Raw genomic sequence first — 25,021 nt, 5'->3', positions numbered from 1 at the left:
TGTTCAGAAATGTTTAACATTCTGGATACTGATGAAGATGGAATCATCAATCTATCATTATCCGAGGTAATCTTCTGCCTTTTGGGCATTTTCACAAATACAATTTTTTCCATGTATTGACCTCTGCAGTAATGTACTGTAAATGTTCTGTTGTAGGGAACAGTTTTTTTAAACAACCTACTTTGTTTTCTCTGGAAACAGAGCCATTGCTATCTTTGTCTGGAGTCTGACATTCAAGTAAATGGGGGGCTGATCTGCATCACCGGACACAGTCTATGGACAAGGGTGGCGCTGTTTATACGTAACTTGACATGGAAAGAAATCCATTCAGGATGCATCAGGATGTCTTCCGTTCCATCACCATTCAGTTTTGTGACCAGACTCAAAACAGATGCAAGCTGCGGTTTTGTGTCTGGTCATAAAAGTGGAAAAAAACTTATCCTTCACTGAAAACAATGTAAGTCAATAGAGACAGGAGCCTAAAAAAACGATCCGCCACCCATTGACTTTCAATGTATTTAGCAACGGATCAGTTTTTTTCTGTTTTGATTTCACACAACCACATTGTAACGGAACGGATGCAACCTGATGCGAAAAATAAAAATGAATCCGTTTAATTCCGGTATTGAGATCCTCTGCCAGATCTCAATACTGGAATGAACAATGCAAGTGTGAAAGCAGTCTTCGTTGGTTTTACAAGATTTTAACACTAAAGTGGAAGAAATATATTTCCTTCATGAATAATGTAATGTCGGCTAAATAATGTCTTGTCTCGAGAAATCGCTGCTGGTCTTCCTCCAACCATTTAACCTGATCATCTCTGCTCTCCTCACAGTGGATCTGGACTGGATTGATTTAAAGAACAAAGAACAAGTAATTGGAAACCATAGCTGGAATGGGGGCCCCTGTGACAGCAGAGAACAAGTTCAGTCTCAAACACACATATGTATAATGCACATATATAGGGCGCCCCCTTAAGAAGAATTCACATGTGGTGGAATATTGCTGTATATACATATTATATGCAGATTCTATCCTTTCTCCAAAGGAAAAACATGAAGCTTCTGACACCCAATGTAAAATCTGTACAAGCCCCACACCTACCATGTGCCATTTATATACTGGTGTCTTCTTATGTGGCAGACATGGCCTTAGGGTCTCCTCAGGCACCAGGACCAGGGTGCACCACTGTTTCCTCTTCACCCTCTCTATACCTACATCCCAGTGATTCAAATTTTACATTTTTTTTTCTTCCTGCAATCCAATGGACTACCATGATATCTTATAAAGCAGTCCTGATATTTCAATGAACACATTTCAATAAAAATGTGAGTCTATGTAACTACATCTGTAATGGAAATGAATCTATTTTTGCAATAAGCAAATATTAGTGTTGACATTTCATTTAAGGGGAAGCTGTGAATGTTATGAAGAAGAGAACGACCGCAGAAGCCGACTACACAGTGTTTGGATGTAGTCTGTTACTATGGAGACACACAGGACTGCTGTAGACACAAATTGGCTGATGTTTTTTTCAAGTTGCTTTATTTCCTACTTGGATTGGTACTAGAGATAAGCGCATTTATTGAAATTCTTTTTTGAGTCCGATTCATTGAATAAAAAAAAAATGATTTGTGTTTGAATCAATTCTAAAAAAATCCAAGTTGCTCCAATTGCCCTGAAAATTGGTATATAACACCCTCTAGTCTCCTAGGACTCAATATTTTACGAATTTTTCGCTCTTTCCTTTCTCACCTCTTTTAAGCTCTTTAATACAATGGCAGCTATAGAAAATAATGTCTGAGTGACCCTAACATACATATACCTATGGGTAAACGCATGGTTGATGGTGTTTAAAAACACTCTGCGCAGTCGCATGTATTATGCTTGTTCAGATGGTGTTTAAACACACACAGTGTTATGAAAAAAAAATGATGACTTGTTGGGACCAAGCATCCAGAAATTAAGCTTCAACAGGGGCAGAATGTCTGCCCCTATTTATACACACACAAGTGTTAATTGTCAAAAAAGAAAGAGTATCTTGTTCTGCACAAGCGCCCAAAAATTATCCTTTAACAGGGTCAGAATGCCTGTCTGTATAATATGTATAATCTGTTTATACATGTACAAATGTTAATTGTCAGCAGAAATATTGGCTTGTTCTGAATGGGCCTAGAAAAATTCTCCCTTTTAATTGGGAACAGCAGCAGTACAGTGTGGATGTGGAAAGGGTAAGGTGTGTAGGGGTAGTAGTGGCATGTGGCAGCAATAGCAGCACAGCATGGAACTGACAAGGCAGTAGATGTGTGTGTGACTGTTTAGGGGTAGTAGTAGTAGTAGTAGTAGTGGTTACTGTGTAGCGGTAATGGTACTAACATTTCGGCATTAGCAGAAGGGAACAGCAGCTATGATTGTGGCAGCAACAGTACCCATACGGTATGCAACATGATGGTAGGCAGACTGACAGTGGTGTGGCATTATTGTGGCAGAAGCAGCAGCCATATGGTACAACACATGATGGTATTTTAGCAAGGGCAGATCTATTCATCGGTCCCAGCTGGAGGAGAAGGAAAATCCTCACATTAGTCTGTTTGGGTGTCCACATTCCACCAATCCACATTCACCAGAACTAAGTAGTACAGCAGCAACTGCACCGTCAGCAACTTGACCAGGTGAGAATTAAGCTTACACACAAGCCAATTGCTGGTTGAGAATAGTCTTCTTATGGCCGCACATTTTATTATAGATGTCTCATGATGGAACGGAGGACATTGAGGAGGAGTTTGAGCAGAAGAAGAAGAAGCTGATGATGATGATGACAAGACATTGTACTGCTTGGGCATGCGGGCTGGCTGCCACTAAGAAGACTGGAAGAAGGAGGACAGCCTTGTTCTGATAGGGAATGCTGGCCAGTTCTATATTTCCACAAGATCCGGTGATGCCGTCTCATGTGGTTCAATAGAGTCAAAGGGGCACACTTATCAAGACTAGCGTTTTAGACACCGGTCTTAATAAGGCCCTGCGCTAGCGGTGGATCTGACGAAGTTATGTAGAGATGCCGGCCTCTACATAACTTCGGTGTATCCACCACTACTTCTAAATTTAAGACAGCTTCCTTGCTGTTGTACATTTATACCATTTTCTACACCTAAACCAGACGTAGAAAATGGTAAATGAGACATGCCTACCGTCCCATCCACTTCTCCGCCTATGCCATGCCCCCTTTTTTTAGACCTGGCGTGAGCGGAGAAAAGTCGCATATTGTGGCACAAAGGACCTAATATAGGCTTATTTCTGTTTAATAAAGGACCTCCAAAGTACCTATGTTTGTGTTTAAATGCCCATGGCTTATTTTAATCCTGCAGATCTTACACACGGCTATGGTTTTGTGTGCTGACTTTGTGAAGTAAAAACATCATATGGGAGTTGCTCGCACAGAGCTACAGGGAGCCAAGCTTGGCCAAGGTCTGGCATGTTTTGAGACTATGCATACTGTATCTGCAGCATTTGGAAGATTTTGGCTGTACATTGCCTCTGCTCTTTATTGCTGCCACCGACCTCCTCCTGTCATGTTACCTCTTGCTCAGCAGCTTCGAGGTCCTGTCCAACACACAATCATTAGTGTCGAGCGAATCGAAGCATCCGAAGTGAAATTCAATTTGAAGTTTAGAAAAAATTTGTTTCGCCACAAATCAGAATTTCTTTGCGCTTACAAATTGTTTTCTAAAATAGCTGCTGCATGTGTTGCAAAGAAAAAGTAAGAAGCCCGGGAACGTGATATGACCAATAATGCTGTGCAGCCAGCCAATGCGCAGGTAGCCATCCCCTGTGATGTCACAGCCCTATAAAAGCCTTATCCCGCGCAGTCCGTCATTTCTCTGTGAGCTGAGCTTAGGGAGAGATCTGACAAGTGCTCATGCGCTAGGGACAGTGTTGCTCACACTTTTAATAGAAGAATACATTGTATTGGATAGGGAGGGTGCAGGGACAGTGTAGGGAGATCATAGGGAGAGTTTTAGAGACTGTAGGAAGAGAATAGGGATACAGCAGGGAAACTGCAGGTTGAGAGTAATTGCAGTGTGCATTTTGTTGAACTGCTGCCACATTCCCAGTTAATCTGTTACTTTATACGTAGACTTGCTGTGCCTCAGTATTAAAGTGTGGTGTAATATATCGCTGTTTGCATCTTGTTGAAATGCTGCCACAGTCCCAGTTAATTTGTTAGTTTATACATACAAGGTGACCCATGAAAAAGTAGCCCGCCTCAAATATCTCCAAATCAAAGTGCCTAATAGTAAATCTGTCTTAGTTGTTCATAGCAACCAATCAGAGCTTAGCTTTCATTTTTTTCAGAGCCCTGTAGGAACTGAAAGCTGAGCTCTGATTGGTTGCTATGGGCAACTAAGACTGATTTATTATTCAGTTTGATATAAAAAAGCCTATTGGGTCAGAAAGATGGTGTTCTCCCTGGAACAGTGAATAGTGATTGTGGAAGGCTATGTGCGAAGCAGATCGATTAAGGAAATGCAAGAGACCTTTGCCGACATGTACCCAAGAACAAAACCACCAGCCAAACATTGTGTTCAGAGTCTGGTTCAGAAATGGCATCAAACTAGCTCTGTTGCAAACATGAAGCAACCGAGGCTCCATTGATCAGGATGGCTGAAGTTGTGCATGAAATTCAGCAGCGGATTGCAAGTAGCCCCCAAAAATCAACTCGAAGACTGACACACAGCAACTGAGACGAATGACGTGCTGTACTTCATGATGGATGAAGCTTGGTTTCATTTATCAGGTCATGTAAATTCCCAGAATACAAGGTACTGGTCCGCTGAAATTCCCCCTTTGAAGAAACAGCACTTCACGGCCAGAAAATTGGTGTTTGGGGCGCAGTGTCAGGAACACAAATAGTGGCCCCAATTTTCTTCAAATGAATTGTAAATACCACAATTTAACTTTTTTCTTTGAACAGTTTTACAACTAATTAATACCAGAAGAAAAAATATCCTGCTTTTTCCAACAAGATGGGGCAAAATGCTGCACCTCACATAACTCACTGGCATGGGTTCATGAACTGTTTACGGAGCAGAGAACTGTGAGCAAGGGGTTATGGCCGGTGAGACAGCAAGGTGAAAGCATGCCTGTGAGACAGTAGGGTGAAAACAGTGGGAGATCTGCAGCCAAACGTGGGAGGGGTACACTGCTACTCGGGAGACTACCTGTGAGGAACACACTAGCAGTGCAAGGGTTCATATAAGCAGCGACAGGCAGGCATCACGCAGTGGTGGAGCGAAAATGCCATACTCGCCAGTGTGGGAATTTTTCACCATTTGGACGTTAGCGTGGCGGCATGCAGGATGTTTGGGCAGCAGGTGAGACCCGCCCAGGGTGCTAATGTTGGCATGATGGCCCTGCGTCAACACATGGAGAATCACCATAATGTGGCACGGGAAAACTGTGGCACTCGTTTGTGTTACATCCTGGTGCAGTCCCTACTACAGTCCCTCCCTTTCCATGTACTTCACTCTGCACATTTCAGAGAACAGATGGCTTGTGCCCATCCGAGGTGGAGAGTTCCAAGCCGACATTACTTTTCCAAAAAAGCTGTACCCCCCCTGCACATGTACGTTGAGCAGAAGATGGGCCAGTCCTTGGGCCTCTCGGTGTCTGGTAGAGTTCACGTCAGCGTTGACATATAGAGCTATAACTATGGTCAAGGACAATATATGTCGTTCATAGCCCACTGGGTAAATGAGGCTCCGGCCCAGCACACCAACAACTTGGCCAGGTGATGGTAATGCCACCTCTGCGTTGTAATGCTGGGATTTCTGCGCCAATGTCCTCCCATGCCTCATCATCCTTCACCTTGTCCTTACCCTCCCCTCTAGGCACAGTTCACAGTGGTCCTCCAGCAAAGCTAGGTGTTGTCACGCGGTTCTGCACCTCGCCAGCCTTGGTGAACTCAGCCACACCAGGGAGGAACTGCTTCTCATCAACATTAACCCTTTCATGACCAAGGGTCTTTGATGCCCCAGTGTCCAGGTCAAAATTTACAAATCTGACATGCGCCACTTTATGTGGTAATAGCTTTGGAACACTTTTATTTATCCAAGCCATTCTGAGATTGTTTTCTCGTGACATATTGTACTTCATGACAGTCATAAATTTGAGTCAATATATTTCACCTTTATTTATGAAAAAATCCCAAATTTATCAAAAATTTTGAAAAATTCACAATTTTCAAAATTTCTATTTCTCTGCTTCTAAAACAGAAAGTCATACCTAATAAAATATTTACTACTTAACATTTCCCATATGTCTACTTTATGTTGGCATCGTTTTGGAAATGTCATTTTATTTTTTTAGGACGTTAGAAGGCTTAGAATTTTAGAAGCAATTCTTAAAATTTTTAAGAAAATTTCCAAAACCCACTTTTTAAGGAACAGTTCAGGTCTGAAGTCACTTTGTGGGACTTACATAGTAGAAACCCCCCATAAATGACCCCATTGTAGAAACTACACCCCTCAAGTTACTCAAAACTGATTTTACAAACTTTGTTAACCCTTTAGGTGTTCCACAAGAATTAAAGGAAAATGGAGATGAAATTTCTAAATTTCACTTTTTTGGCAGATTTTCAATTTTATTACATTGAGGGTTAACAGCCAAACAAAACTCAACATTTATTACCCTGATTCTGCGGTTTACAGAAACACCCCACATGTGGTCGTAAACTGATGTAAGGGCGCACGGCAGGGCGCAGAAAGAAAGGAACGCCGTATGGTTTTTAGAAGGCAGATTTTGCTAAACTGGTTTTAGATGTCCCATTTAAAGCCCCCCTGATGCACCCATACAGTAGAAACTCCCAAAAAGTGACCCTATGTTGGAAACTAGGGGATAAGGTGCCAGTTTTATTGGTACTATTTTGGGGTACATACGATTTTTAATTGCTCTATATTAAGTTTTTTGTGAGGCAAGGTAACTGAAAAATGGCTGTTTTGGCACATAATATATTTTTTTTACAAGATTCATCTGACAGAGTAGATCATGTGCTATTTTTATAAAGCAGGTTGTTACGGACGCAATGATAACAAATATGTCTACTTTCTTTGTTTGTTTGTTTGTTTCAGTTTTACATAATAAAGCAATTTTGAAAAAGAAATTATGTTTTTGTGTGTCCATTTTCTGAACGCCATATGTTTTTTATTTTTCTGCCGATCGTCTTGTGCAGGGGCTCGTTTTTTGAAGAAAGAGTTGAGGTTTTTATTGGTACCATTTTTGGGTACATAGGATTTTTTGATCATTCATTATTACACTTTATGGGGCAAGGTGACCAAAAAATTGGCTGTTTTGGAACAGTTTGTATTTATTTATTTTTACAGAGTTTATCTGAGGGGTTAGGTCATGTGACGGTTTTATAGAGCAGATCGTTACGGACGTGGCAATACCTAATATGTATACTTTTTCTTATTTATTTAAGTTTTACACAATAATAGCATTTCTGAAACCAAAAAAATGATGTTTTAGTGTCTCCATAGTCTGAGAGCCATAGCTTTTTTTATTTTTTTGGCGATTGTCTTAAATAGGGTATAATTTTTTGCGGGATGAGGTAATGGTTTGATTGGTACTATTTTGGGGTTCATAAGCCTTTTTGATCGCTTGCTGTTGCACTTTTTGTGATGTAAGGTGACAAAAATGGCTTTTTTTACACAGTTTTTATTTTTAATGTTTTTATGGTGTTTATCGGACGGGGTCTATCATGTGATATATTTATAGAGATGGTCATTACGGACGCGGTGATACCTAATATGTGTATTATTATTAAATTTTTTTCATTTTTTATAGGAAAAAGCTATTTATTTTTTTAATTTTACATATTTTTTTTTTTTATTTTATTTTTTTACTTTTATTATTTTCACTTTTTTTTTTTATCAAGTCCCTCTTGGATCCTGAAGATCCAGTGCGGCTGATGGCTGTACTATGCTTTGCAATGCTCTTGCATTGCAAAGTATAATACAATCAGATGCCCTGTAGGTGGCAACAGCGGACGCTTTTGCAAAGCGTCCTGTTGCCATGGCAACCATCGGCCGTTGCAATCGCAGCGCGGCAGCCCCGATGGTGGAGAGAGGGAGCCCCCTCCCTCTATTAACCCCATGGATGCCGCTGCCGCGGCCTTTATGGGGTTACAGCAGAGTGTCAGCATAGAGCTGACACTTTCTGCTGATGGCGGCAGCTCAGGAATGAGCCGACGCCATCACACACAGCAGGGGGGCCGCACGGCATGGGGGCAGCGCTGGAAAGGAGGGGTGTCACGACCAGCATTGAGGGAGGTGATGCATCACGAAATGGGGGCAGGAGCAATGTATGGGGCGGGGAGGGGTGGGCCGCATCAGGGCAGGAGGCAGGAGATAAGCTTCAGCGGCAGGCGGACACAAGGGGGGGCTTGGAGGGGCACAGATGAGGGGCACAGATGGGGGGCACAGAGGGGGGGCACAGATTGGGGGGCACAGATCGGGGGGAGTGGGGGCACGAGGACACTACCTGATTTCAGGCTCTGATCTGCAGAGCGCAGATCAGAGCCTGAAACCCGCATTTTTTCACTGCTGCGATCCGATTGGTTAGTCTGCACAGACTAACCAATCGGATCGATTGCCGGCAAGGGGCCACTCTGATTGTTCCCTTGCCGGCATTACTGGACTGTATGCTGTCCGTGACAGCAGCAGGACTGGGGCAGGCGCTTTGCAGCGCTTGGATTGAAGAGCTGCCATGACGTCTATACACGTGGTAGCTGCACGGGGTATGTGCAGCTATCACGTATATATACAGGTCGTGAAGGGGTTAAAGAAATCAAACACTTTCTGTCTCTTTGCCTACTAGAGATAGGAATCATGGTTACTAATAACGGTAAGAATATTTTGTCTGCACTGCTTCAGGGATAGCTTTCCCATGCATTATGTGTGGTGCACGTCTACAATTTCGTTGTCACCTGGTTCCTCACGTCTTCCACTGAACCGCAAAAGCTTTTAAAAATGTCCAGAAAACTGTGCATGCACTTCAGCCAGTCTTACCGTGCAAAACACGCCCTCCTTGAGCTGCAAAGGCAAAATGCTTTTCCTCAACATCGTATGATATGTGAAGTTTCCACACTCCATATGCTAGACCGCCTGTACAAGCAGAGGAACGCAATCAATAATTTCTTAATGCTGCAGTTGGACAGGTCTACTCCCTGGTGCAGATCATGAGTGATACATGCCACTTGCTAAGGCCCTTTGAGGAGGCCACTTTACTTGTCAGTCGGCAGAACTATGGGATGAATGATGTCATTCCACTCATCCTGGAGGGGATGCTGAGAAATCTGATTGGCGTGGGGACAGGAGACGTGGCACCTCCAGTAGCTGGAGGACGTTGATGACACAGATGACCCTGACAGACCATGGCAGTATGCAGTGGAGATGGAGGCAGGGAAAAATAAACAGTAATGTGAACACAGCCTTATTGCCACTGCTGCCGCAGCCTCCCTCCCCACTCTGTCATGGGGCCATGCACAGTAAATCTACAGCTAACAGAAGGGATTAAAAAGCGTGCGTTTGTACTGCTACAACATGCATTAAAAGAATTTTTTTTTAAGCCATTAAGAATCCACTGCACTGCAAGTGCGCGCACAGTTTTTTGTTTTTTTTTGCTTTACTGAAGGGTGCTGTATGCTTTTCTTTTTATTTAGATGTAGACGGCGATAAATTACACCTGTAAAGCCTCATTCACACGTCAGTGTTCCACAGACGTGTGCTGTACATGGACAGCACACGTCCCCGTTCATTTTAATGTGTATATTCAGACATTAGTGTTTGACCACGGTCCGTGGGTCCCTGTTTTGTAGCACAGATGCATGCTCTATTTTGTCTGTGTTCATGGATCTATCACGCCCATTACAGTCTATGGTTCCGTAAAAAAATCCATGGATGCAACATTGGTGCCATCCGTGTTGCATCCGATTTTCGCAGATCATTAGGAAGAGATGCTTTGAAAATTATTTTTCAGCTGTGCAGGGTCAGTGAAACACGGATGGCCCACGGACAGCAAAAAAAGACACACGGACCACACACGGATCCATCACTCACCACCTTCTGACAGATTTGAGCACAGACACGGATGTGTGAATGAGGCTGAGTACTGACGGCACAGTACCTACAGAATGGATTAACTATAAATGTGGGTGCACTAAAACGTAATGCACAGGGCGATACACTCTCCCTGAAATCTCCCTGCGAAGGGCACAGCTTTACGGGTTGTGGACCTTGTCTTGATTCTGGGTTGATGTTTTATAGGACAGGTGGCCTTTCTATGTAAGACATTTTATGCTCAGATATGTTAATGCTTAACATTTACTAATTTTTGTAACCCTGTTTGTTTACTGCATATATTTCTATAGCATATGCTGGTACAGGGACGTAGCTAAAGGCTCATGGGCCCTGGTGCAAGAGTTCAGCTTGGGCCCCCTTTCCTAAGTGCTTTGTGGTCAGGGAAGCACATAGCCTTCATGCTGCCTGAGGCAAAATTGAAACTGCAACCCCCTCATGGCAAATTCTTGACGTAATCCCTTCCCCCCCAGTCGGAGGTGTAACTTGACCATCATGCACTTTCTATAATACCGGTGTCTTCTCATACGGCACACGGGTCATTGGGCCCCTTCAGCGACTGCTACCTCTGCACTCCCTACAGCTACGCCCCTGTACTGGTATTAGACTACCAAACATGCATGGGTTGCATCCACAGGACGGGGGATAACTATTAGATCGGTGGAGGTCCTACTGCTAGGACCCCCACGTATCACATCCCCGTACCTCCGGCAGCCCCCTGAAGTGAACGTAGCAGCTGGTCAGGCATACGTGTGGCTGCTCCATTTATTTCTATGGGAGTTCTGGAGATAGTGGAGTACATCGCTCAACTGACTCCGAAACTCCCATAGAAATGAATGGAGCAGCTGAGCACATGTGCAACCGGCCACTCTGGTAATTTCAGGGGGACTGCGGGGGGTACAGGGCCCTGTTCTCGTGATTGGAGGAGGTCTTAGCGGTAGGACTCCCACTGATCTAATAGTTATCCCTCATCCTTTGGATAGGGGAGAACTTATAGGAACCGGAATACCCCTTTAATTTATTTATATATTTTTATTCATTCACTCACACATTTATTTTATTGTTTATTCAGGGATTCTTTCACTCATTTATTTAGTAATTTATTCATTCATTCACTTACTCACTCATTTACTTGGTTATTCATGCATTCATTCTCTTATTCATTAATTTATTTAGTTATTCATTCACTCATTAATTCAGTTATCCATTAATTTAGTAATTGATTTGATTATCCATTCATAATAAATAATAATAAAATGTATTTATATAGCGCCACCATATTCCGCAGCGCTTTGCAAAATCATAGGGTTCATGTAAAAAGCAAAAGTAACTGGCTAATATGTAACTGAAACACTAGGAGTCAGGGCCCTGCTTGCAAGAGCTTACAATCTATGAGGAATTGGGGGTGACACATAAGGTAGTTGATTGTGATAAGTAGGATTTGAGCCATTATTGAACTGACAGGAGTGGTGCCGGCCGCTCTGCTTTGGGTTTGGGACTACTAGAGGATCGAGTTTAGGCCAGAGGAGTTGGTGGGGGAGAGGTTTAGTCTGGAAAAAATCAGTTTAGGTAGCTTGTGTAGAAAAGCGCAAGGGGCCATCCTTAACGGAAGATATGTGTCACCGAGGTTCCTGGTCTCGGTGAGGTAAGAGCCGGTAATTTTAAGTGTCAGCGGCAGCTAGTGCTTACTGACACTATTGATTATTTAGTGTGCCTGTAAAGCTGATCCGGGCCGGCTCTTACTGGGAGCAGCCAAAGTGCAGGGTGGGTGGCAGTTCCCCACGTTCCAGGCCAGGTTTTGGTTAGGGATATAAAACCCAGCCAGCAGTCTCAGCTGGTGTGGATTATCCTCCATCTGACATTGGAGCTTTGCCAGTCTCTGTGTTGGGGCCTGAGAGTTTAGGCCAGGATTAAGGCCTGCTATCTTGTTTGGATGAAGTAGACTTCTGTTTCACCCAAAGACCTGGTGTGAACAAACACCAGACTTAAGGTGACAGTTTTTTCCTTGAAACTGACTTTTTGTTGTCACTTTGTCACGATAGGTGTACAGCAAACTAGAAGACACAAAAGAGAGATCCGACTGACTGGATCCAAAACTAAGGAACAAAAGGGGAAGCCCTGCAACAGACCTGGCTCTCTCCCTGACTGCTCAGCCTATGCAAAATTCTCAATGGTAGAAGATCGCATATCCTCATACCTCGACTGTATAACACCTGAACACCCTATAATAGTGAGGGGACACGACCACCGGCTCCCTACACTTTATACGGAGGGAGTCAGGGTCACCTGAGATCCAGCAAACAGTAAAATACAAATGAATGAACAAACTTATCTGTAGAAGACTCAGTAGTAGCATCCAGCATGCATATACTCCAGGAAGTTGTATAAACCGCAAAGTGATGCAGTATGGGAAGGGATTTAAAAGGATGCAATTAGTGCAACTACATGACAGCTGAGAGAGGCTAACGAGATGAGAAAATGAAAGCAAAACAAAAGGAACCTCAAGGAGGAGGTTCTGAAGGACGTCTGTCAGAGCTTCTCAGATGTCTGGTGGTGACAGTACCCCTCCTTCTATGAGTGGACTCCGGACACTCAGAGCCCACCTTCTCAGGATGGGACCTATGGAAAGCCCTGATGAGACGAGTGGCCTTAACCACCTCCCGACCGCCTAACGCACGGATGCGTCCAGAAGGTGGTTGATTCATTCCTCCTGGACGCATCCATGCGTCATCTCGCGAGACGCGAGATTTCCTGTGAACTCGCGCACACAGGCGCGCGCGTTCACAGGATCGGAAGGTAAGCGAGTGGATCTCCAGCCTGCCAGCGGCGATCGTTCGCTGGCAGGCTGGAGATGCGATTTTTTTAACCCATAACAGGTATATTAGACGCTGTTTTGATAACAGCGTCTAATATACCTGCTACCTGGTCCTCTGGTGGTCCCTTTTGTTTGGATCGACCACCAGAGGACACAGGCAGCTCAGTAATATGTAGCACCAAACACCACTACACTACACCCCCCCTGTCACTTATTAACCCCTTATTCACCCCTGATCACCCCATATAGACTCCCTGATCACCCCCCTGTCATTGATCACCCCCCTGTCATTGATCACTCCCCTGTATGGCTCCATTCAGACGTCCGTATGTTTTTTACGGATCCACGGATACATGGATCGGATCCGCAAAACACATACAGACGTCTGAATGGAGCCTTACAGGGGGGTGATCACCCCATATAGACTCCCTGATCACCCCCCTGTCATTGATCACCCCCTGTAAGGCTCCATTCAGATGTCCGTATGTTTTTTACGGATCCACGGATACATGGATCGGATCCGCAAAACACATACGGACATCTGAATGGAGCCTTATAGGGGGGTGATCAATGACAGGGGGGTGATCACCCCATATAGACTCCCTGATCACCCCACTGTCATTGATCACCCCCCTGTAAGGCTACATTCAGACATTTTTTTGGCCCAAGTTAGCAGAATTTTATTTATTTTTTTCTTACAAAGTCTCATATTCCACTAACTTGTGTCAAAAAATAAAATCTCACATGAACTCACCATACCCCTCACGGAATCCAAATGCGTAACATTTTTTTGACATTTATATTCCAGACTTCTTCTCACGCTTTAGGGCCCCTAGAATGCCAGGGCAGTATAAATACCCCACATATGACCCCATTTCGGAAAGAAGACACCCCAAGGTATTCCGTGAGGGGCATATTGAGTCCATGAAAGATTGAAATTTTTGTCCCAAGTTAGCGGAAAGGGAGGGAGGGAAAAAAAAAAAAAAAATCAATTTCCGCTAAAAAAAAAAAAATCCTATGAACCCGCCATGCCCCTCATTGAATAACTTGGGGTGTCTTCTTTCCAAAATGGGGTCACATGTGGGGTATTTATACTGCCCTGGCATTTTAGGGGCCCTAAAGCGTGAGAAGAAGTCTGGGATCCAAATGTCTAAAAATGCCCTCATAAAAGGAATGTGGGCCCCTTTGCGCATCTAGGCTGCAAAAAAGTGTCACACATCTGGTATCGCCGTACTCAGGAGAAGTTGGGCAATGTGTTTTGGGGTGTCATTTTACATATACCCATGCTGGGTGAGATAAATATCTTGGTCAAATGCCAACTTTGTATAAAAAATGGGAAAAGTTGTCTTTTGCCGAGATATTTCTCTCACCCAGCATTGGTATATGTAAAAAGACACCCTAAAACACATTGCCCAACTTCTCCTGAATATGGCGATACCACATGTGTGACACTTTTTTGCAGCCTAGGTGGGCAAAGGGGCCCACATTCCAAAGAGCATCTTTAGGATTTCACAGGTCATTTACCTACTTACCACACATTAGGGCCCCTAGAATGCCAGGGCATTATAACTACCCCACAAGTGACCCCATTTTGGAAAGAAGACACCCCAAGGTATTCCGTGAGGGGCATGGCGAGTTCCTAGAATTTTTTATTTTTTGTCACAAGCTAGTGGAAAATGCTGATTATTTTTTATTTATTTTTTTCTTACAAAGTCTCATATTCCACTAACTTGTGACAAAAAATAAAAACTTCCATGAACTCACTATGCCCATCACGAAATACCTGGGGGTGTCTTTTTTCCAAAATGGGGTCACTTGTGGGGTAGTTATACTGCCCTGGCATTTTAGGGGCCCGAATGCGTGAGAAGTGGTTTGAAATCAAAATCTGTAAAAAATGGCCGGTGAAATCCAAAGAGCACCTTTCAGATTTCACTGGCCATTTTTTACAGATTTTGATTTCAAACTACTTTGCACGCATTTGGGCCCCTAAAATGCCAGGGCAGTATAACTACCCAACAAGTGACCCCATTTTGGAAAGAAGACACCCCAAGGTATTTCGTGATGGGCATAGTGAGTTCATGGAAGTTTTTATTTTTTGTCACAAGTTAGTGGAATATGAGACTTTGTAAGAAAAAAAAATCAAAAAAAAAATCATCATATTCCGCTAACTTGTGACAAAAAAAAAAAAGTTCTATGAACTCACTATGCCCATCAGCGAATACCTTAGGGTGTCTACTTTCCGAAATGGGGTCATTTGTGGGGTGTTTGTACTGTCTGGCCATTGTAGAACCTCAGGAAACATGACAGGTGCTCAGAAAGTCAGAGCTGCTTCAAAAAGCGGAAATTCACATTTTTGTACCATAGTTTGTAAACGCTATAACTTTTACCCAAACCATTGTAGAACAATAAATTTAGAGAAAAATTTATATATGGATGTCGTTTTTTTTGCAAAATTTTGCAACTGAAAGTGAAAAATGTCATTTTTTTGCAAAAAAAATCATTAAATTTCGATTAATAACCAAAAAAGTAAAAATGTCAGCAGCAATGAAATACCACCAAATGAAAGCTCTATTAGTGAGAAGAAAAGAAGGTAAAATTCATTTCGGTGGTAAGTTGCATGACCGAGCAATAAACGGTCAAAGTAGTGTAGGTCAGAAGTGTAAAAAGTGGTCTGGTCATTAAGGGTGTTTAAGCTAAGGGGGCTGAGGTGGTTAATGTCCGTCACTGGGACCCACATCCTCTCCTCAGGACCATAACCCTCCCAATGAACGAGGTACTGGAGAGAACCGCGGACAACACGAGAATCCACAATCCTAGAGACCTGAAATTCAAGATTACCATCAACCACAATCGGAGGAGGAGGCAAAGACGAGGGTACAATGGGTTGGACATAAGGTTTTAATAAGGACTTATGAAAAACATTCTGGATCTTCCAAGTCTGAGGAAGATCAAGACGGTAGGCAACAGGATTGATGACGGAGAAGATTTTGTAAGGCCCAATAAACTTAGGACCCAACTTCCAGGAGGGAACCTTCAATTTGATATTCTTAGTAGACAACCACACCAGATCACCAACATTCAGGTCCGGACCAGGTACACGTCTCTTATCCGCCACACGCTTATTTCTCTCACTCATGCTCTTTAGATTATCCTGAATCTTTTGCTAAATCGATGACAAAGACGAGGAGAATCTGTCCTCATCAGGTAAACCAGAAGACCCCTCTCCAGAGAATGTCCCAAACTGCGGATGAAACCCATATGCACCAAAAAATGGTGACTTATCAGAGGACTCCTGACGACGGTTATTTAAAGCAAACTCAGCAAGGGACAAAAAAGAACACCAATCCTCCTGATTCTCCACCACAAAACAGCGCAGATATGTCTCCAGATTCTGATTGATGCGCTCTGTCTGACCATTCGACTGCGGGTGGAAAGCAGAAGAGAATGACAACCGAACCCTTAAGCGAGAACAGAAAGCCTTCCAGAATCTGGAAACAAACTGTGTGCCCCTATCAGAGACTATATCTGAAGGAATACCATGCAATTTGACAATGTGATCAATAAATGCCTGCGCCAGCGTCTTAGCATTGGGCAAGCCAGGAAAAGGAATGAAATGCACCATTTTGCTAAAACGGTCCACCACCACCAGAATCACAGTCTTCCCCGAGGAACGAGGCAGGTCCGTAATGAAGTCCATGGACAGATGTGTCCAAGGACGGGAAGGAATGGGTAACGGAAGGAGAGGACCTGATGGCCGTGAATGAGGGACTTTGGCACGAGCGCAGGTCTCGCAGGCTGCCACAAAACCCTCAACCGACTTACGAAGCGCCGGCCACCAGAATCTCCGAGCGATGAGATCCACTGTGGCTCTTGCCCCCGGGTGCCCAGCAAGGACAGTATCGTGGTGCTCCTTAAAAATCTTGTGTCTTAAAGCGAGAGGCACAAACAACCTCCCAGGAGGACAAAGATCAGGAGCCTCTGACTGGGTTACCTGAACCTCTGCCTCCAATTCAGGATAAAGAGCAGAGACCACCACACCTTCAGCCAAAATGGGACCCGGGTCTTCAAAATTCCCACCTCCCGGAAAACAACGTGACAAGGCATCCGCCTTCACATTCTTAACCCCAGGGCGGAAGGTGACAACAAAATTAAACCTTGAAAAGAACAAAGACCATCTGGCCTGTCTCGGGTTCAGACGCTTCTTCAGATTCTTATGGTCAGTAAACACGGTAATAGGGTGTCTGGCTCCCTCTAGCCAATGGCGCCATTCCTCAAAAGCCAACTTGATGGCCAACAACTCCCTATCTCCCACATCGTAATTTCTCTCTGCAGAGGAGAGTTTCTTCGAGAAAAAGGCACACGGTCGCCATTTGGCAGGAGAGGGACCCTGAGACAAGACCGCACCCACACCCACGCTATAACTTTTACTCAAACCATTGTAGAACAATAAATTTAGAGAAAAATTTATATATGGATGTCGTTTTTTTTGCAAAATTTTACAACTGAAAGTGAAAAATGTCATTTTTTTGCAAAAAAATCATTAAATTTCGATTAATAACCAAAAAAGTAAAAATGTCAGCAGCAATGAAATACCACCAAATGAAAGCTCTATTAGTGAGAAGAAAAGGAGGTAAAATTCATTTCGGTGGTAAGTTGCATGACCGAGCAATAAACGGTCAAAGTAGTGTAGGTCAGAAGTGTAAAAAGTGGTCTGGTCATTAAGGGTGTTTAAGCTAAGGGGGCTGAGGTGGTTAATGTCCGTCACTGGGACCCACATCCTCTCCTCAGGACCATAACCCTCCCAATGAACGAGGTACTGGAGAGAACCGCGGACAACACGAGAATCCACAATCCTAGAGACCTGAAATTCAAGATTACCATCAACCACAATCGGAGGAGGAGGCAAAGACGAGGGTACAATGGGTTGGACATAAGGTTTTAATAAGGACTTATGAAAAACATTATGGATCTTCCAAGTCTGAGGAAGATCAAGACGGTAGGCAACAGGATTGATGACGGAGAAGATTTTGTAAGGCCCAATAAACTTAGGACCCAACTTCTAGGAGGGAACCTTCAATTTGATATTCTTAGTAGACAACCACACCAGATCACCAACATTCAGGTCCGGACCAGGTACACGTCTCTTATCCGCCACACGCTTATTTCTCTCACTCATGCTCTTTAGATTATCCTGAATCTTTTGCCAAATCGATGACAAAGACGAGGAGAATCTGTCCTCATCAGGTAAACCAGAAGACCCCTCTCCAGAGAATGTCCCAAACTGCGGATGAAACCCATATGCACCAAAAAATGGTGACTTATCAGAGGACTCCTGACGACGGTTATTTAAAGCAAACTCAGCAAGGGACAAAAAAGAACACCAATCCTCCTGATTCTCCACCACAAAACAGCGCAGATATGTCTCCAGATTCTGATTGATGCGCTCTGTCTGACCATTCGACTGCGGGTGGAAAGCAGAAGAGAATGACAACCGAACCCCTAAGCGAGAACAGAAAGCCTTCCAGAATCTGGAAACAAACTGTGTGCCCCTATCAGAGACTATATCTGAAGGAATACCATGCAATTTGACAATGTGATCAATAAATGCCTGCGCCAGCGTCTTAGCATTGGGCAAGCCAGGAAAAGGAATGAAATGCACCATTTTGCTAAAACGGTCCACCACCACCAGAATCACAGTCTTCCCCGAGGAACGAGGCAGGTCCGTAATGAAGTCCATGGACAGATGTGTCCAAGGACGGGAAGGAATGGGTAACGGAAGGAGAGGACCTGATGGCCGTGAATGAGGGACTTTGGCACGAGCGCAGGTCTCGCAGGCTGCCACAAAACCCTCAACCGACTTACGAAGCGCCGGCCACCAGAATCTCCGAGCGATGAGATCCACTGTGGCTCTTGCCCCCGGGTGCCCAGCAAGGACAGTATCGTGGTGCTCCTTAAAAATCTTGTGTCTTAAAGCGAGAGGCACAAACAACCTCCCAGGAGGACAAAGATCAGGAGCGTCTGACTGGGTTACCTGAACCTCTGCCTCCAATTCAGGATAAAGAGCAGAGACCACCACACCTTCAGCCAAAATGGGACCCGGGTCTTCAAAATTCCCACCTCCCGGAAAACAACGTGACAAGGCATCCGCCTTCACATTCTTAACCCCAGGGCGGAAGGTGACAACAAAATTAAACCTTGAAAAGAACAAAGACCATCTGGCCTGTCTCGGGTTCAGACGCTTCTTCAGATTCTTATGGTCAGTAAACACGGTAATAGGGTGTCTGGCTCCCTCTAGCCAATGGCGCCATTCCTCAAAAGCCAACTTGATGGCCAACAACTCCCTATCTCCCACATCGTAATTTCTCTCTGCAGAGGAGAGTTTCTTCGAGAAAAAGGCACACGGTCGCCATTTGGCAGGAGAGGGACCCTGAGACAAGACCGCACCCACACCCACCTCAGACGCATCAACCTCAACTATGAAGGGTAGAGAAATATCAGGTTGTACCAAGATGGGAGGGAGCGGAAGCAAAACTCTCCTTGATATTACAAAAGGCCTTACGCGCCTCTACCGACCAGGAGGAAAAATCTACCCCCTTTCTAGTCATATCAGTGAGTGGTTTAACAACAGAGGAATAATTCAAAATAAACTTCCTGTAACAATTGGCAAAACCCAGAAAACACATCAGCGCCTTCTGATTCTCAGGAAGCTCCCACTCAAGCACAGCGCGGACCTTCTCGGGGTCCATGCGAAAACCAGAAGCGGAGAGAAGAAACCCCAGAAATTGAATTTCTGGAACCGCAAACACACATTTTTCCAGTTTCGCGTATAATTTATTCTCCCGCAGGATGAGCAAGACCTGACGTAAATGTTCCTTATGAGTTTTGAAATCAGGAGAAAAAATCAAAATGTCATCCAGATACACTAATACAAATTTCCCCATTAAATGATAAAAAATGCTGTTCACAAAATGCTGAAAGACGGCTGGAGCATTCATCAAACCAAAAGGCATAACCAAATTCTCAAAATGGCCCTCAGGGGTATTGAAAGCCGTCTTCCATTCGTCTCCTTCTCTGACCCTGACCAGGTTGTATGCCCCTCTTAGATCCAATTTGGAAAAAACTTTAGCCCCCACAATCTGGTTAAACAGGTCCGGGATCAGAGGAAGCGGATAAGGGTCACGAATTGTGATACTGTTCAGCTCCCTGAAATCCAGACATGGTCTTAAAGAACCATCTTTTTTCTTAACAAAGAAAAAAACAGCGGCAACAGGTGACTTCGAGGGTCGTATGTGTCCCTTTCTCAGACTCTCAGAGATATAAGCACGCATAGCGACCCTTTCAGGTTGGGAGAGATTGTATAAACGAGATTTAGGCAGCTTGGCGCCTGGGGTGAGATTAATAGGGCAGTCGTACTCCCTGTGAGGGGGCAACTCCTGAACACCACTCTCAGAAAACACATCCGAAAATTCAGAGAGAAAAGATGGTACAGTCTTAGTAGAAACCTCTAAAACAGATGTCTGCAAAAGTCACTCCAACCATTTATTTGCCTAGCTTGCCAATCAATGGTGGGGTTATGTTTAGTGAGCCAGGGTAGCCCCAACACTAGAGGAGTAGGCAATCCGTTTAGGACGAAACATGACACATCCTCAACATGAGTATCACTCACAATCAAACGGATATTGTGAACTATGCCCTTTAACGATTTCTGAGAAAGTGGAACGGAATCAATAGCAAAAACAGGTATATCCTTTTCCAACGTGCATACCTGGAAACCATGAGTTATTGCAAATTGATTATCAATAAGATTGACAGCTGCTCCACTATCTACAAAAATCTCACAAAACATATTCTTGCTCTCTAGCGCCACCCTGGCAGGTAGGACAAAACGGGAACTACAAGCAAACGGAAAACCTTCAATTTCCGCATCAACCTTGCCAATAGTAACAGATGGAACGTTTTTAGAGGATTTTTTTCTTTTTGTTTCTTTATTACTCTCAAAAAACTGCCTGAATCTCCTAGAGGGACAAACATTTGCCAAATGATTTATACCTCCACAACAGAAACAAACCTTCCCATGAGAGCTGAATCCTCTATTGTCAGAGGCAAGCAAACCCAGCTGCATGGGCCCCTGCTCAGAAGGGATTGAGAGTGACTGAGACCCCTGTGCACTGAATGAGACCGCCGCACTGTCCTTGGACTGAGTATGACAGGAAGGAGTGATCTCTCCTCTCTCTCTAAGACGCCTGTCAATACGAACGGCCCGAGACATGGCAGAGTCCAAGGAGGTAGGTCTCTCATGAAAGGCAAATGCATCTTTCAATCCCTCTGAAAGACCATGGCAAAATGGACTTCGGAGTGCAGCATCATTCCAACCAGTATCAGCTGCCCATCTCTGAAATTCTGAACAGTATATCTCTGCGGACTGTTTACCCTGGCATAAAAGACGTAGTCTAGACTCAGCCAGAGCAATACGATCCGGATCATCATATATCTGACCCAGGGCTAAAAAAAATTCATCCACTGAACGGAGGGGCCGTGCCCCCACCGGCAGCGAAAAGGCCCAAGACTGAGCGTTATCCCTGAGCAGCGAGATGATGATCCCCACCCTCCGCTCCTCATCACCAGAGGAATCGGGAAGTAAGCGAAAATGGAGTTTGCAAGCCTCTCTAAAACGAACAAAATTCTCACTACCCCCGGAGAACGTATCCGGAAGCGAGATTTTAGGCTCAGAACAAATTCCACGCAAGCAGAAACGGTCACCTCAAACTGAGAGACAGTTTTCCGGAGATCTTCTACCTCCAGTGAAAGACCCTGCATGCGGTCAATCAAGGTTGAAACTGGATTCATGCTTAAGATGGTTTTGGCGGTTTATAATGTCACGGAAGGTGTACAGCAAACTAGAAGACACAAAAGGAAGATCCGACTGACTGGATCCAAAACTAAGGAACAAAAGGGGAAGCCCTGCAACAGACCTGGCTCTCTCCCTGACTGCTCAGCCTATGCAAAATTCTCAATGGTTGAAGATCGCATATCCTCGTACCTCGACTGTATAATACCTGAACACCCTATAATAGTGAGGGGACGCGACCACCGGCTCCCTACACTTGATACAGAGGGAGTCAGGGTCACCTGAGATCCAGCAAACAGGAAAATACAAATGAATGAACAAACTTATCTGTAGAAGACTCAGTAGTAGCATCCAGCATGCATATACTCCAGGAAGTTGTATAAACCGCAAAATGATGCAGTATGGGAAGGGATTTAAAGGGATGCAATTAGTGCAACTACATGACAGCTGAGAGAGGCTAACGAGATGAGAAAATGAAAGCAAAACAAAAGGAACCTCAAGGAGGAGGTTCTGAAGGACGTCTGTCAGAGCTTCTCAGATGTCTGGTGGTGGCACACTTTCCTTATGTGTGAATAAAACACTGAAGTGTTTAAGTTAAAGACGTTTTCTTTGCCTCTATACTGCGTCCGCAAGCCTGTCTACCAGAGCAAATCCCCACAATTGGTGTCGGATGCGGGCAAACGCAGTGAGGCAGGCCTGAAGGCCGAAAATTTGGGTTTTTTCCCCAACACAAGTGCATGTCCTACATTAAGCCGGCAAGGTAACGACCCGTGTCCCCTGACAAAATGGAGGCGGTCGTAAAAGCCCTCGTGTAGGGTAACTTGCAGCAGCGGGAGACTAACAAGCAGCAACAAGAAACTAACCAGCTGCTATTACAACATGTAGTGGCATTGCAAGCGGCAGGAGCGTCCCAGAACATCTACGATGCCGTAAAGCTGTCCGCGTGTCGATTCCTAAGATGACCCCCTCGGATGACGTCAAGACCTATCTGGCAGTCTTCGAAAAGGTGGCCGTGAGGGAAAAGTTACCCCGAGACCAGTGGGCTGAGGTCGTCGCTCCGTTCATGGCGTCTGGTCCCCAGCAAGTATTTTTTGATCTCCCCGATGATCTACCTGAAATTAAAAGGTGAGATCCTGGCGAGACTCGGAGTGAATGTATTAGTCTGGGCCCGGCAGGTGCATCAGTGGGAATTTAACCCAGCTGAACCTGCCAGACCACAATATTATGATCTGCTGCACTAATTGCAAAAATTGCTGATAGCCTATCCTCTAAACAGGCTCAGGAAGCCAGGGAGTTCGTTAGTCGGAACAATGGATGCGTTCTCGGACCTTCCTGGACGCACTTCCATAATCCGACATGACATTTTCACTGAGCCTCAAGCAAAAGTCAGGTTAAAACCATACCGGGTACCCGAGGCTCGGCGACAAGCCATCGTGGAGTAAGTGCAGCTAATGCTACAGCTAGGTGTCATCGAAGAGTCAAAAAGTGAATGGGCCAGTCCGATAGTCTTAGTACCCAAGCCAGACGGGACATTGCGCTTCTGTAATGACTTCCGCAAACTGAATGAGGTGTCCAAGTTTGACGCATATCCCATGCTCCGAGTAGATGAGCTTATTGAGAAGTTAGGCCAAGCCCGGTATTTTTCTGTGTTGGGCCTCACCAAAGGGTACTGGCAGGTACCCTTGACGGAGGCTGCCAAGTAAAAAAATGGCTTTTATCACGCCAGAGGGGCTGTATCGGTACAAGGTACTACCTTTTGGTCTACATGGCGCTCCTGCCACGTTTCAAGGGCTAATGGACATTGTACTCCGTCCACATCGTCGGTATGCTTCGGCGTACCTGGACGATATCGTTATCCACAGCGCCGACTGGGAAAGTCACCTACCTAAAGTACAGGCTGTAGTGGACTCTCTTAGGAAGGCTGGCTTAACCGCTAACCCAAAAAAGTACCTGGGGTATGTAATTGGGCGCGGAATTATTAAACCTCAGGTAAACAAAATTGAGGCAATTCGGAATTGGCCCCGACCGGTCACTACTTGGCAAGTAAAGTCGTTCCTGGGAATGGTGGGATATTATATGAGGTTTGCCCCCCAATTTGCTACAGTCGCTGCACCGTTGACAGGCCTTTTAACCACCTCCGGACCGCTGTACGCACAGACGCGTCCTGGAGGTGGTTGTTTCATTCCACCTGGACGCGCCGGCGCGTCCTCTCGCGAGACGCGAGATTTCCTGTAAACGCGCGCACACAGGCGCGCGCGTTCACAGGATCGGAAGGTAAGCGAGTGGATCTCCAGCCTGCCAGCGGCGATCGTTCGCTGGCAGGCTGGAGATGTTATTTTTTTAACCCCTAACAGGTATATTAGACGCTGTTTTGATAACAGCGTCTAATATACCTGCTACCTGGTCCTCTGGTGGTCCCCTTTGTTTGGATCGACCACCAGAGGACACAGATAGCTCAGCAATATGTAGCACCAAGCACCACACTACACTACACCCCCCCTGTCACTTATTAACCCCTTATTCGCCCCTGATCACCCCATATAGACTCCCTGATCACCCCCCTGTCATTGATTACCCCCCTGTCATTGATCACCCCCCTGTAAAGCTCCATTCAGATGTCCGCATGATTTTTACGGATCCACTGATAGACTGATCGGATCCGCAAAACGCATGCGGACGTCTGAATGGAGCCTTACAGGGGGTGATCAATGACTGTGGTGATCACCCCATATAGACTCCCTGATCACCCCCCTGTCATTGATTACCCCCCTGTCATTGATCACCCCCCTGTAAAGCTCCATTCAGATGTCCGCATGATTTTTACGGATCCACTGATAGACTGATCGGATCCGCAAAACGCATACGGACGTCTGAATGGAGCCTTACAGGGGCGTGATCAATGACTGTGGTGATCACCCCATATAGACTCCCTGATCACCCCCCTGTCATTGATTACCCCCCTGTCATTGATCACCCCCCTGTAAAGCTCCATTCAGATGTCCGCATGATTTTTACGGATCCACTGATAGACTGATCGGATCCGCAAAACGCATACGGACGTCTGAATGGAGCCTTACAGGGGCGTGATCAATGACTGTGGTGATCACCCCATATAGACTCCCTGATCACCCCCCTGTCATTGATTACCCCCCTGTCATTGATCACCCCCCTGTAAAGCTCCATTCAGATGTCCGCATGATTTTTACGGATCCACTGATGGACTGA

The 25,021-nt window shown here is 44.9% G+C and overlaps 1 protein-coding gene across 1 annotated transcript in view; it reads left to right on the top strand.

Annotated features, from left to right (window-relative positions):
- LOC120999349 (calpain-8-like) overlaps positions 1–25,021 on the top strand; it is a 138,431-nt gene that overhangs the window by 35,307 nt on the left and 78,103 nt on the right. The window contains exons 19-20 of the mRNA XM_040430216.1: positions 8–66; positions 836–1,224. Coding sequence (XP_040286150.1) covers positions 8–66; positions 836–859 — 83 coding nt within the window. The 3' untranslated portion in view covers positions 860–1,224. The remainder of the gene's footprint in view (positions 1–7; positions 67–835; positions 1,225–25,021) is intronic.

The sequence above is a fragment of the Bufo bufo genome, chromosome 4 (genome assembly GCF_905171765.1).
Source record: "Bufo bufo chromosome 4, aBufBuf1.1, whole genome shotgun sequence".
NCBI lineage: Eukaryota > Metazoa > Chordata > Amphibia > Anura > Bufonidae > Bufo > Bufo bufo.
The sequence above is the reverse complement of the archived record's forward strand: the minus strand, read 5'-3'. Positions and strand labels throughout refer to the sequence as shown.